At 36.5% G+C, this 14,475-nt stretch overlaps 1 protein-coding gene across 1 annotated transcript in view; it reads right to left on the bottom strand.

Moving 5' to 3' along the window:
- The window catches only part of LOC135612559 (monodehydroascorbate reductase 5, chlorplastic-like), a 32,464-nt gene extending 24,024 nt beyond the window's left edge, over window positions 1–8,440 (bottom strand). The window contains exons 1-6 of the mRNA XM_065108991.1: window positions 8,195–8,440; window positions 7,950–8,106; window positions 7,761–7,860; window positions 6,615–6,692; window positions 6,190–6,261; window positions 2,809–2,927 (exon numbers count right to left, since the gene is read on the bottom strand). Coding sequence (XP_064965063.1) covers window positions 2,809–2,927; window positions 6,190–6,261; window positions 6,615–6,692; window positions 7,761–7,860; window positions 7,950–8,106; window positions 8,195–8,204 — 536 coding nt within the window. The 5' untranslated portion in view covers window positions 8,205–8,440. The remainder of the gene's footprint in view (window positions 1–2,808; window positions 2,928–6,189; window positions 6,262–6,614; window positions 6,693–7,760; window positions 7,861–7,949; window positions 8,107–8,194) is intronic.
- Window positions 8,441–14,475: the final 6,035 nt, after the last annotated feature.

Below are 14,475 nucleotides of genomic sequence, written 5' to 3'. Positions count from 1 at the left end.
AATCAAATAGATTCCAAGTATAGACTATAGAATATATGTATAGATCTAGCTTGTTTTTATCTGTTATATAAATTATTTAGAGATTTCTACTATTTGTTAGACATCACTGGAACTCCAAAGGTCCATAACAGAATACTCATCAAAACTAAAGTTTTCCAACATATTTAAACAAAATAAAGTTCTGAATCTAAATAACTTACTAGGCGTAGTTTATAATATCTATCCCATATAACCAATCAGACTAGTACATAATGGTCAACATGGTATTGGTAGTAATCACCATGCCCCTGAAAATATTGAAATATTAAACTAGTTTCAAATTTACGGCTGTACCATCATATAATGGCATATGGTCCCTGATTGAACCAGTAGGAAGTAAGCAGTCACTTGGCATACCATGATATTCAATAATCTTGTTGGTAAGAATGTGAACATTGTTACTGAACACGAATGCAAGTCCTCCCACATTTCATACAACTTCCATGACCTGTGCCCCCAAACTAGTTCCTGAGAGCGCTTACCAGTAGGAAGCAAGCAGTCACTTGACATACCATGATATTCAATAATCTTGTTGGTAAGAATGTGAACATTGTTACCAAGCATGTTTGCAAGTCCAACATTTTGTACGACTCCCATGACCTGTGCCCCCAAACTAGTCCTAAGAGCCCCTACCAACAGAACTTCTTGCCCCGATCAAGAAAAAAAAATGACTGTTCCTCATGAATGGGAACCCTCTTGGTTGATTGCATGAGTTCCAAGGGATTCAGTGACTCAGGAAGGTAACAAGTTAGTTTGGGTGCTGGTTGAAATGGAATGCAGCTAACTATTAAGGGTATTTCAGTCAAATCATATAGGGTTTAGCTATTAAATATAACAAAATAACCTGTTAACTTTAGAAAAATGTCAAGACTGATCTTTATGTTTATATATTTTCCAGTAATTTTCACAAAATATTAATTAAATTTACCTTTAAATTAGTCAATTGAAGACCTTTCTCTTCCTCAAATTAAAAAAAAACCTTAGGATGGATTATAATAGCAGTTTAGTATCCAAGTGAGGTCTGCTCAACATTCTTGCTCAACATTACTTAGGATGGATTATAATAGCTCTTACTGTTGTGAAATATGTGAGAGAAGACTCTCCAAGATCCTTTTTGGGGCTTCAAACAATTCAAAGCTTAAAAGTGTCTCACATTCAAAATTGTCTAGCGTGCTGCTCAAGTTTAAACACTTGAAAAGCAAACAAATTTAATCATATCGCCCAATGGGATATTGAATTCTAAAGATAGCAGTGTGAGGGTTCCATGTCAATATCTGAGGGGCGCACACCAGTTAAAGCATGGTAAAGCACTATCATCAACAGAACTAGAGTGGCGGAGACAAGGAAATATTAAGTGCACCTTAGATAGCACATCACTGCAAGGTACAACGACATTAGTGCTTGAGCAAGCAATAGCCAGCCATGCAATCTGATGCCCTCACAGACTAGTCCATCAAACCCAACTGTCATGGTCGTGCCCATAGGTGGAACTACTGATGAAAGTCATCATGTACCACTATACCAGCAATAGCCACATCCTGCATTGGTCTTTGTAATTACAAGTACAATGCTGTCAACCGCATAGCAAGGAAAGACAAAGACAACACTACCAAAACCCTAGTATGTACACAACTCTAGACCATGCAAATTAGGTAGCATCATCAAGGGAGGCCAAAAACCCAGTGAATCCTGCATGTTGCTTGTTTGGGCAATACCAATGCCTCTAGATGTTGATTATGCAGTCCCACCACCTCCATTGCCTCCAAACACCAAATTAACAAAGCAAAATTAGGCCCCTATGAAGGAAAAGCGCAGCAACATAATCCTTCCATTATCTTGGGGGAAGCACCACATAATAATAGAAGTGCTGCACCACTTTCTACGCTGATCTACACCAAAATCTACAATTTTTTCCTCACACAGAGCTTGCATCACAAAATATAGAGCATCTACAAGAGCATTTTTAGCATAGAAAAATAAGGTTCTCCTAAATTTAGCAAAGGCAATCCCATTATTGCACTGACTATAAATTCTTCCTTAAATTGTTTGCACTTGGACACCACTATCTACACCTACCTTACAAATAAAGTATGACAACGAGGAGTTATTATGGAGAATGTTTGTATGTCCTCACATACCCACAATGCCAAATACCCGGCCACATTTTTCAAGCATTTCAAACCAGGACACCTCCAATTTAAGCCAAGGACTCGTCCAAGGTTTTGATAATCCAATTTCCCATGAGTAGGGAGGGGGGGGTTGCGGGGCGCGGAAATAAGGGGTTTTGGAGCCTATTCGTAATCACACAAACCCCTAAAGACTAGTTAAGGGCAAATACCTGCAACAAGTTAATTTAGTTGGGAATTTAAGCCAGATGGACAACAGTTTATTATCAAGGGTATTTAGTCGTAGCCAAATATCATAAAGTGTGGCTATAGTAATGTCAAGTAAAAGTCTAGAAGCCCTAGAAACATGCCAAAACTGCTCTTTACATAATTCTTTCAGTAATTTACAGCATAATAGTATTTCAGTCTCATCATAGATTAATAACTTGGAAGCCTTTATCTTGTTGAATAAGAAAAACTGGAGGTAATTGTCCTACAAACATATCAAACCATATACAAGTCTTCTTACTGATGACATAAGAATTTAAACTAGTTAAAATTTCAATGCTCAATGACTGACAAAAAATATCGCAAAACCATGAAATAGAAAAAAGATAAGTGGCAACCAATATCTCAGGCTCTCTAACTTAAAGTCATAGATTACCTTACAGCCGCGCAACCAGTGGAAATTATAAGAGAGCCATACTTAAGATGGTTGCCTGATGATGTCGTTAATATCTGATTCTGGATATCAATGGCAGCCACTGGATCTTCGTATAGGACCTTTTACAACAGAAGATTGTATTAAAGAACATAACATGTCGATAATCCAAAGAGAACCAAGAAGAAAGAACATAATAGAAGAAATAATTGTAATTCAACTAACTCAAATGCAATGTGTTTTCCACTTGAACATGAGAAATACAAATCCAACAATTTAATGTTCTTAAAAAATTTTCAAGGGAAGAACATAGTGTTTAATTAGAATAATCCTTGGGTGATCCAGGGAATCCTAAATTACTTTTTGCTCATAAGAAATGAATGACTTCTTAAATTGAAAGAAAGGCTTTTATGGCAGGTACAGGCCTAACTTAGATTAGCAGTCAGCACATCAACCAGCAAATCAAACAAATATGGTCCAGATGTGTCAGATTCTTGAAAACCATTTATTTCTTGCACATTCTAGGGATTTATGCATTGTCAAATAGAGATCTTCAAGATACAAAAATTATATTTTATGACTCGGTATTATCTTTCCTGCCCCCATACTCTGATTTTACCCCTCTCTTCCTCTTCTCATTACTTTTTCTACTACTCTCTTGCTTTTTAACTAGATCAGACCAGAAGCAGATTCCATAGTGGAATTGAACTGAATCAGTTTCAAAAGTTTGGATAAGCCTATCGCAACAAGTCCCAATTTATTTGATAATTATTTCAAGAAATCAGCATTTCTCATATTGGAAGCGATAACTAGAGGAAAGTTGCTCTTGTGATCAGCCTATTATGGAAAGCTGCTTTAAATTCTGCTTAACAGTCTCATTCAACAATAGCAAAAGCAAAATAAGTGGAAGATTATAGGACATTGAATAGATTCTTTCAGCCTTAGAAGAGTTTAGGTCGAGTATCATTTGAATTGCATCCAGTATATTTTCCATTTTAAACTGTATTGGAATTGTATCTAGGTCACATTGTTACTTACTTGACATGCTTTAGACATAAACTATGTTGTAAAAATCATTGTCACCGTTGCAATTTTTCAATAACAAGCTATTATGATAACTAGAGAGCCACGATACCCGCCTTTTGTGGCTTTCCTAGGACCACAACAATCCACTTGGCAATTATCATTTGCTTAAATGTTTGGGCAGTTGGCAGCACCTAGGTGGACTATTAATCTCACCATCTGGTCAGAAACATCCTTAGCATAGCATATTCCTTGAGTGATGAGAACGAAGCCACATCAAATGAGTGATGAGAATGAAGCCACATCAAAAGAGTGACCTTTATATATCAAGCTTCACCATTTCATCTTCTTTCCTAAATTGTTCCCTAATCCTCCCCTCTTATTTAAAAAATTCACCTTATTGTTGACTAATATGAAGGAAGTATTGTGCAACTAAAAGGCTAGTTGGGTTAAATTGGATGACATGATGTCATGAACTTTGATTGTTTATTCAAAAATAAAAGGAAAAGTTGCATTTTACTATATTAGACATACGCTCTAAGTCCCACAACAAAAATAGCACAAGTTTCTTTAAAATCAAATCAAAGAGAACTTAGCTCGAAGGATGTGTTTCTCTACAGACCAAATATTGATGATAGCCACTTAATGCTCATGTTAAGACTTTTTATTCATGACAACAATTAGTGATTGAAAAAGGCGCTCGGGCGCTCACCTAGGCGCTCGGGCGAAGCGAGGCCCGAGTGCCTCGCTAATCTCCCAGGCGGCGCGCTTCAAACAGGCGCCGCCTGAGCGCTCGCCCGAGCCCAGGCGTTGGGCGCTTCGGGCGAGCGCCTGGGTAAACCAAGGCAACCGAACCAGGATTTTAGATCTGGTTTGGTCCTGGCAGTGATTTAAAAAGCGCTAAGCGCAAAGGGAAGGCTCGCGGGAGGGCTCACGGGAGTCGCGAGCAGCGGGAGGGCTCGCGGGAGGCGCGAGCAGCGACAGCGACGAGCAGCGGCAGCGGGAGCAGGAGCGACGAGCAGCGAGATCGGGAGCGGCAGCGGTAGCGGGTTAAGGTTGGGTAAGGGTTATATCGGTTTAGTTGGTTCGATTGAACCAACTAACAACCGAACCAGGACCGAACCAGATCTAAAATCCTGGTTCGATCACTTGGTTTACCCAGGCGCTCGCCTGAAGCGCCCAGCTGCGTTGCAAGATTAGTTCCCAGCCTTGAGGTTCAAGATAAGATTATTCATGAATTATCTTTATATAAAAATGCCGAAGGTCTTTTTAGAATTCCAATTGTCGTTCGATCCAGGATAACTACGTCTCCAGGTATTAATAATTTGATATAATTAATTTCATATATATTATATTACTATGTTATTGCTAATAATAACATAAATTTTGCAACTGAATGGTGGAGTCTATTTGGAAATTCCACCCCGAACTTACAGCAATATGCTATCAAAGTACTTAGTTTGACATGTAGTGCTTCGGGTTGTGAGCGAAACTGGAGTGTCTTTGAGCATGTAAGGATTACTAAATATTTTTGTTTTAATTTATTTATTTATTTAGATATATGTATTAATATATTTTTAAATTATATGATATGACAGATTCACTTGAAGAGAAGAAATCGATTAGAACATCAACGATTGCACGATCTTGTTTACATAAAGTATAATCAAGCTTTGAAGACTCGTCATGATTTGCAAAATAGATTTGATTCAATCTCATTGCAAGATATTGATGATTCAAATGAGTGGTTAGTAGGAGAAATGGGTGCTAACTTGCAAGATGCTGAAGACGAGCTTGTATTTGAAGATGATAGATTGACATGGGGAGATGTGACAAGAGCTTCAGGTGCTGGAGAATTAGAAACACATACAAGACAGATGTCAAAGAGAAAAATGAGTGCAAAGGCATCAAGCTCGGCTCCTGTTATTATTGAAGACATAGAGAATGAAACATATCTTGATGAAGAGGAAGGAATCGAAGGACAAGAGGAAGAAGACGAATTCAACGAAGATGATTTGTGTGAAAATGACGATAATATTGATTATGATGAATGACTTTGATGTAAAATTTTATTGTTTTGAATTTTGAAACTTTTTGTTAATGTAACATTATGATTTTGTATCTTAGATTTTCTTAATTTAATAACATATTTTTATTTAAAATTTTAAATAATTATATTTATTAATTATATTCTATATTTTTATATTTTAGCGTCTCGCTTCGCTCGGGTGAGCGCCTAGCGCCTCGGGCGTTTTTAGACCTTAGCGCCTAGCACTTTTTAAATCACTGACAACAATAAACAATTGCTGAAGTCAATTTGAATAAAAATAAACCATAAAGCAAAAATTACTTTACACATACCTCAATTCCATGCTCCTTGTACCATTCCGAGGTTTGCCTCTCACCACCAGCTCCAACACAAGTATGAAATCCCTAATACAAAAAGAATTCTGCATGTTTCAAATCTTGTGTAAAATATAGGTCAATGCATCTCTACAAAATAATGCTTGAGCCAAAAATTTCTTGTGATATTTACTTCTCCGAGTTAACCTTTCAAAACTCACAAGCATATATTACAGACTAGCAGCTTCAATTCACTTTGTATAAAGAATTGATTATTATATAGTTCTTTAGAAGTGCTAGCATGAAAACTACAATGCAGATAGTATATTCTAACGCCACTCTGAAGCCATCCATATCACGTTATCATTCTCCATTAACTTTGAATTATTCATAAGCAAAACGGACACTAATGTAAAATATTGACAAGGTTGGAAAGTTCTTACAGGTAGGCGTGCCGGCTTCTTATCTAGCGGAAACAAATAACCTTTAGTCAAAGCTGGTCGCTCGTATGGTGCAACAGCCTGAATGATTAAGAAAATTTATCACGCAAGTTGACAATCTTAGGTATGAAAAGAGATACCTAAATTTGGACCGGCAAAATACATGAGTTGCCTAATAAAAGGAAATCGTAAGTAGCATGTGCTTGTTGTTAGATGTGCAGCAGGACATTAAATTTACAACTGAATATTCAAGATGAGAATTCTTCCATCAAGAACAAAAATGAAATACAAGAAAAAAATATATCCTCCTCCATTGGCTTGGAAGTAATGACTCGGAAGCAAAACTACCAAAATACAAATCGATGGCCCATTCATATGCACAGATAATAGCACAAATGACTTTATATTAGGTACAAATAACTTACAGTTGTCGCTTTGGCAATACATGGCACACATTATACTAGAGAAGACCCAACAAAAGAGGAGGGAATCAGAAAAAGATTTACATCCTCTGACTTAGAATTGTGGCCATAAATGTCCTTTTTTACCAAATCCATGCTACAAGCTGTCCCACTTCTAGCAGGTGCTCATGTATCTGTTACCAACCATTATCACCGGATAACAGTCCAAGAGTCCAAGCCAATGCAACTTCAGTTTCAGAAAATTATTACTATTTTCAGAAAATTATTGCTATTATTATTGCTATTTTCATCATCATCATCATCTATTTATGGCAGACAAATATATGAGAAGAGAAAAATGATTTCATGAATGCTGGAAATACAGAAGGCAAACTTTACCGATCAGAGATGCAAGAAAATCATGTATGAAGAACGATTTGAAAATGCACTAGAGCAAAAATGATGGACATGATGGAATTTGCAGGCTTCTGTTCACTTAACACAATTTCTTCCAACATCATCAGATTTTAAAGATCATAATTAAAAGTACTTCCTTATCTCTTAGCAAAAGCTTCTACATATTCCTCATCTCAAATGCAGAATCAAAGCAGTTAAAACTGAGACAAGCTTAAAAAGGATGCGATCACAAGAAAGCAAGCAGTCTTTGCACGATTTATTAACAATGACCGCTACAAGAAGCTCGATTCCTTCACAAAAACTAAAAAACGTCAACTTGATCATCAGCTACCTCTTTGGAAACGATACAGAGCCGGCCGTCTGCCATCCCATGCTCGACAAAAGTCCGAGCAGCATATCCCGCAGCATTGCCCCCACCGACTATAACATATCTGGTAAAAAGAAGCAAAAATTCCAGAGCCACCGTATAAGCTCGCTGAACATGCGAAGGCAGAGGAATATAGCGGAAAAAGTAGCGCACTCGCGGTTCTCATTGGCGAAATTGGAGGCAGCAGCGACGACAACGAGCGATCTGCGTGAGGTAGGAGTGGATGGAGGGCGACGGGAGGGCCACCACGAAGAGGTCCTCTGCTGGAAAGCACAGGAGGAGAAGGGAGAAGTCGACATTCGTCGGAGAGCTGCTCTTTGTTATGTGCCAAAGAGAAGTAAAATAAGGGGAAGGAGGAAGCAATTACAGATGGTAAACAAAGGGTACAGAAGAAAGACCTGAAGACATAGGAGGGGAAGGAGAGAGAGAGAGCGCTGTGATTTATGTTCTTTTGCCCTTGGTTTCCTCTCTTGTTTAGTGCTTGGATTTGGTTTCAGGGTTTCGGGCGGCCGCTGGCTCCTGCGGAGGGCCAAAGGTCGGGAGAGGAGAGAAAGGTGGAGCCCCGATAGATTGCCAGCGGAAAAGAAATATGTTGGTGGAGTCGATCTGATCTGACCGCAGGAATTTGTCGTGGAACGCAACGATGAAAAGACTGCGTTGGGCAATCGTCGGTAAAACCCAACAAAGCACGGGTTCCTTCCCCAAATGACGGCGGACCATTTTAGCAGGCGGCTCAATCAATTTTAAATATTTATTAGATTTTCTGAGCCCTCCCCATTTTCAAAATGTATGCATAGAATAGTGCCCTTTACAAGATAGGATCCAAATGGGTCCCAATTGAAATCTAAGACTGGTTTATCAGCCGGATAATTTCAATATTGACCCCAAACAAAAAAAGTTACAATGTCTTCTTAGTTCATTATCCAGAAACAGTGAAGGTAATAAAAAAAAACATTGTAACTAGCAATTGTCTCATATTTAATTGTTATCATTCTTCTGTAAACATAAAGCTTTCTAAGGAAAATAAAGGAGTCATATGTTTCAGCGTACCATCATATCAATCATATCTAGAATAGAGGAGTTTGTTACTTGCTGCATTGTTTGGTCAGTGATTCAGCCAAGGGCAGATGCAAGATTGACATACAACACAATGTATACATAAACAACTAGTAAAGAAACAAACTGTTTTTGATGAATATACATACATATTTATCGACGCTCAGACTTGTTGATGCTTTTCCAGAATGCTCCTCGTAAAAAGCAAGCTACCTATCCTCCTCCTGAGCTATCATGGATATCTATAATGGAAACACGTGTATGATGTTTGGCTTTTGGCTGACTTTGGGAGGTTGTAGGATATGTTGTAAGAGCCAGAAAGAGTCACATTAGCTATAGTTGGCATTTCTACTAATTATTTTAGGAAATGGTCCTCGAAGTGACTTTCGTAGTTGGCTATAAGTGCATAATGTCTCATACGAAGAAGATACCTTCTACATGCAAAAATGAAGTTTTGTAGGCTTTCATTTTGTCTTTCTTGTATTTCAGGGAGTCTTTTGCAGTCATGTAAACATTTCAATCTATTCCAATTTGTTCTCTTTCTTCACCGTCTCTTTGGTCCTTTTCTGTTTCCTATTTATTCATCTCTCACCCTCGAGAATTTAATGCTCGAAAGGTCCTAAAGTAGTCTTTATCGGTTATTAGTTTAAATGGTGGTATTGTCCTCTGCATGACTCGGTTGCAGCGAGAGACCTTATTATTGCTAATCCCAAATAGTAGAGACTTTTTGGCTTGTTGTTGTATATTAATTCGTGATCTTTTGCTGGTGCATTGAATATAATTTGCGCATCTAATTGCTGCTAAAGTTCCGGTTATACTTGAAACTGTGTCCGGTGATATGCAGCAGATGATTCGGTGGTAAACGTCATGGACATTTTTGCTGCCAAAGGGCACTGCTCATGTGCTTCCGGTTATTCTTTACCTTCCTGGAAGCTGCTCATCCTTCAGTGAGCAGTCATGTTCTTCTTCAGTTGGCAAATCTGGTTAAATTCCTAGAGGTACCCTTTCAGGTACAGGTCACTTCTGAGGTCTCTAATTCTCAGTTATCTAAGCATATGCAATGCTTGAATATTTTTTTTTTAAATATAATAATACTTGTTTGTTTGTGTTTTTCAAAACACAGTTTTCCTATTGCTAATATATATATATATATATATATATATATATATATATATATATATATATATATATATATATATATATATATATATATATATATATATAAAGATTCATCCGGGAACAAGTTTGTTGTTTTTAATAATTTCTACCAGAAGTAACTAAAAACAAAGATACAGAGAGCAATTTAGAGTTTATTAGTCGGAATTGTGTTGTCCATATATTGTGTAAGCATATATCAGATGTAATATTTAATGTTTGCAGTCTAATGTTATAAATGTACATAGCATTCACACATAGCACACAATATGACGATTTAATGATAAAGAGCATTTTGATAATATATTATTCTATGGTAACATATACATTGTAGCTTATCATATAATATGTGAAGTAAAAGGCATGAAAATATATTACATAGCATTTCATATAATAGATTATATTGTGCTATATAGCATTATGTTATAATAAATGTTCCTATATTGTTCCTCACATACTGTTCTCCGATTTGACAATAATTATCTAAAATAGAAGCTTAAAGCTTGATTCTTGTAAAATAAGAAAGAAAGTATTCTCAAAAAATATATTTGATAGTGGTCCTCTACGACCCTTTGCGGAGAACATGTTCGGAGTGGTTTTCCAAGGTTCTTGTTGAGAAGAAATGATTAACTGAGTTTTTATTAATAGTAATTATGAATATATATATATATATATATAAAGAGATATTATAATACATAATAATTACATATTTTTTAATAATAATAAATATAAAATATTTATTAAATTATTTCATAATTTAGGAGATCACGTTGAGATCATGATGTTCATTATCGATAGAATCATGATAATATGTTATCATAATTTTTATGATTTAGAATCATAATAACATAGTATCAAAATAATATATTATCATGATTCATGGTTCTCAATAATATCTTTTCTAATATGCCCCCGTAAAATGATGCTCCCATTAGAGACACCGATCTTAGATTAAAGTAGAAGGAATTGCTGGTGAGGTAGAATCTTGGTAAGAGCATATGCAAGTTGATTAGAAGATGAGACATGATAGATGTTAGGATCGCAAGGGGGGCGAATTAGTTCTTTCCGAATAAAATTTTGATTTAAAAATTTTTGATCGAAAAATACATATGTTTACCTTAGAATGTGAGTAAGAGTAGTGAGTGACTAAATCAGTTAGTAATACTCAGGAAAAGTATAAAGTGAAATGTAAATTAGATTTATAGTGGTTCGGTCGTCCCGACCTACGTCGACTCTTAATTTCTCTTCCCTCGAGGTCATTGGATTTTGTTGAATCTGGGATTTTGATGTTGAAATCAATTGATGAAGTTATGATTTAATATATGTTTGAGTGATGCAGGACTATCTTCGATTAGAAAAGGTAAATCGATTGAAGTAGGAAGACTCGGATGTTAGGCCGGAGTGAACATGCCAGAAGATTAGATGTCGGGCCGGAGGATCGATCGACGTGTTGGCAGAAGGACTTCATGCCATGATTTTGAGCATCGAGCCGAAAGATCGAACATTGTGCTAAGGAGATCGAATGTTGCGGACGGTCAACAAGCTGATTGGGCAATACGTCGAAGGAGACGATGATGCACCAAAGAATCGGATGAAGCACTAGATGAACCAATAATACGCCGGATAACATATGATTCATGCTTGTAATCATTTGTCTAGATGGAAGTAGTTTAGGGGGCTAATTGAGTTAGCTTTTGGTGTAGTCATACTAACTCAATTACGGGCCAATTGGGCCTAAATTGAGACTATTTTGGGGCAAGACGAAGGCCCATTCAATGACCCAAAAGTTGGGTCAAGTGGTGGCATCGCCAAACTAGCGGTGGAACCACCTATGAGCTAAAAAAGTTAAAAGCTCAGTCTTTGAGGTTATCAGGCAGTGGTACCGTCAGATTGGGTTGTGGTACTCCTGAGTGTCAATGTGTTAGATGATGGTACCACTAGACTAGGCGATGATACTATTAAGATTGAGTCGGCATTAAAAGGGGGGTGAATTAGTTCTTATGATAAAAATTATGTCAAATGTTTCAATTTAAACCTGTATCGAAAATGTGTTAATCGTAAAGAAGGTGTGAAAGGGAGTAAGCAGCCAAGTCAATAAGAAATATGAAGAAAAAGCAGAATAGGAATGACAAAGTAGAGATCATACTAGATTTATAGTGGTTTAGTCGTCGTGACCTACATCCACTCTCGATTTCTCGTCCGTTGAGGCCACCGACGTCCACTAATGGTAATCTTTCAATGGGCAAAGACCAACCATCCTCTTACAACACTTTCTTCTTTTCATGGGTTTAGGAGATAACCCTTACAAGCCTCACACCTCTCTTGAATGATCACAAAACTAGAAGGCAAGGAGGAGGATACTTAGTAATTTTACAATCTAATATCTCAAGAGTTTTGTTTACACTTTCGTTGCTATTTTATGCAAGAAAGAATGGGGTATTTATAGACCCCAATAGCTTGAGAAATGGACCAAAAAGTATCTCATCCCGGGTTTCCCGGGTACTAGCAGTACCACTGCCTGTAGATTGACACTAGGTGGTACCATTGCTTAGTCTAGGTGGTACTATCACTTGACATAGCCTTAGAGACTGGGCTATAGTAGTACCACCGCCTGACAACAATAAATGTCATCGCCCAAACCATTTGGGAGGTAGAGCCTCAAGCGGTTTCACTACCCAGTCTGGACGGTGCCACCGCCTGACATGGCTCTAAGTGGCTGAATAGGCCATCTAGCTGGCCCAATTCAACCTAGTTATAGGCTCAATTAGTCCCTAATTGAGTTAGTAGGATTTCTCCCAAAACTAACTCAAGTCAAAGTCCTAACTACGATATTTAAGGCTAAAACAATTATTCTACTTGCAATCTAAGTTGTCATGCACGTCAATGGTTTAATCGAACTCTTGGTAAACTTCTGACGAACTCCCGGCAATCTTCCAGCTAACTCCTGATGAACCTCCGATGTACTTTCGGTGAACTCCCGATGAACCTCTGGTGAGCTTTCGGCGAACTCCCAATGAACCTCTAGCGAGCTTTCACTACATCGTCTGATTCTTCGATGTATCCCCCGATTCATCCGACCCGATGCCCGATCATTGACTCCGACCCAACTCTGATTCTTTTTTAATCGTTTTACCTTTCTCACGGTTATAGTTGGTCATGCATCACTTATCTCAACATATGGATTAGATCATTAATTCACCAATTGATGTCATCATCAAAATCCAAGATTCAATAATTTCTCCCTTTTTTATGATGACGATTGAGTTAACCCTGACTCCCCGTATCTATATGTCATATTGAGATAAAGTAAACTTGAATTAAAAAAGAATCACAACCTTTGAATTCAAGTAAAACAATTTCGAACATAGTGATCAAAATCAAACTTTCGCATCATCATGTTTCTAGTCATCAAAGCATAGCATGCACAATTTCATCACTTCATGCATGATAATAAATCAACATCACTTTAGGCTTGACGTATATGATACTTAAGCATTCAACACTTTCATAGCAAAATTAATATTATTTTACCATGATATTCATGCTACTAAAATATTTATACTTTTAATCATTTTGGGCATAACATAATACTAGAACATCATTTATCACTTCATGCATGATACTAAATTTAACATAACATACATAATACTAAAGTATCTTTTAACCATTTATCACTTTATGCATAATACCACATTCAATATCATTTTAGCATGATTCTAAAAACATTCATCATTTCTCCTCCTTTATCATCAACAAAAAAAAGAATCATTTAATAATTTATGCAAGTATTTTAAACTATTTAAGTAAGTTTTATACTAATTTATCCGAGTTAGCAAATTTGTGAAATGAGAAGTTAAGCAAAAACTTTCGACGATAACTATTGCTTCTTGAAATGGGCAAGCTAGCATTTTTGCTTTAGATGTGCAATCACTTTTTGGTTCTTCTTGAGATATACAAGTTTTTTTCTTCTTTTTATCTTAAAAATAAGAAGAAGAAGAAGAAGAATAAGGGAGGAATTCATTCATCACAAGAAAATTCAAGAACCAAATCCATGAAAGGATTTGAACCAAATCAAATCTATGAAAAAATAAGTTTCATCGAATCAAGCTTCTACTTTTGTAAACAGAAAAGATTCATCATAAAAGATCAAATTGTGTATACTAAAAATTCATGAATCAAATCTCATTTCTTGTAAATTGAAGGAAGAAGGGTTCATGGGAAATGATTATCACATAAAAGATCAAGTATAGCAAAAAACCATAAAACTTCAAGAAGGTGATAGGAAATGATTTTGATAAAGAGAAAACTCAATTTTCAAAAGTTAAGAAATCCGAAAAACAAATATAAAAGAATTAATGCATTCCAAAGATTTAATATGCCTAATTCTCTTCTAATAAAATCAAATTATTCCTCGTTCAATGGTTTTGTAAAAAAATATGTTTAACTTAAAAACGTTCATAAGAATGTA

The sequence above is a fragment of the Musa acuminata genome, chromosome BXJ2-5 (genome assembly GCF_036884655.1).
Source record: "Musa acuminata AAA Group cultivar baxijiao chromosome BXJ2-5, Cavendish_Baxijiao_AAA, whole genome shotgun sequence".
NCBI lineage: Eukaryota > Viridiplantae > Streptophyta > Magnoliopsida > Zingiberales > Musaceae > Musa > Musa acuminata.
The sequence above is the reverse complement of the archived record's forward strand: the minus strand, read 5'-3'. Positions and strand labels throughout refer to the sequence as shown.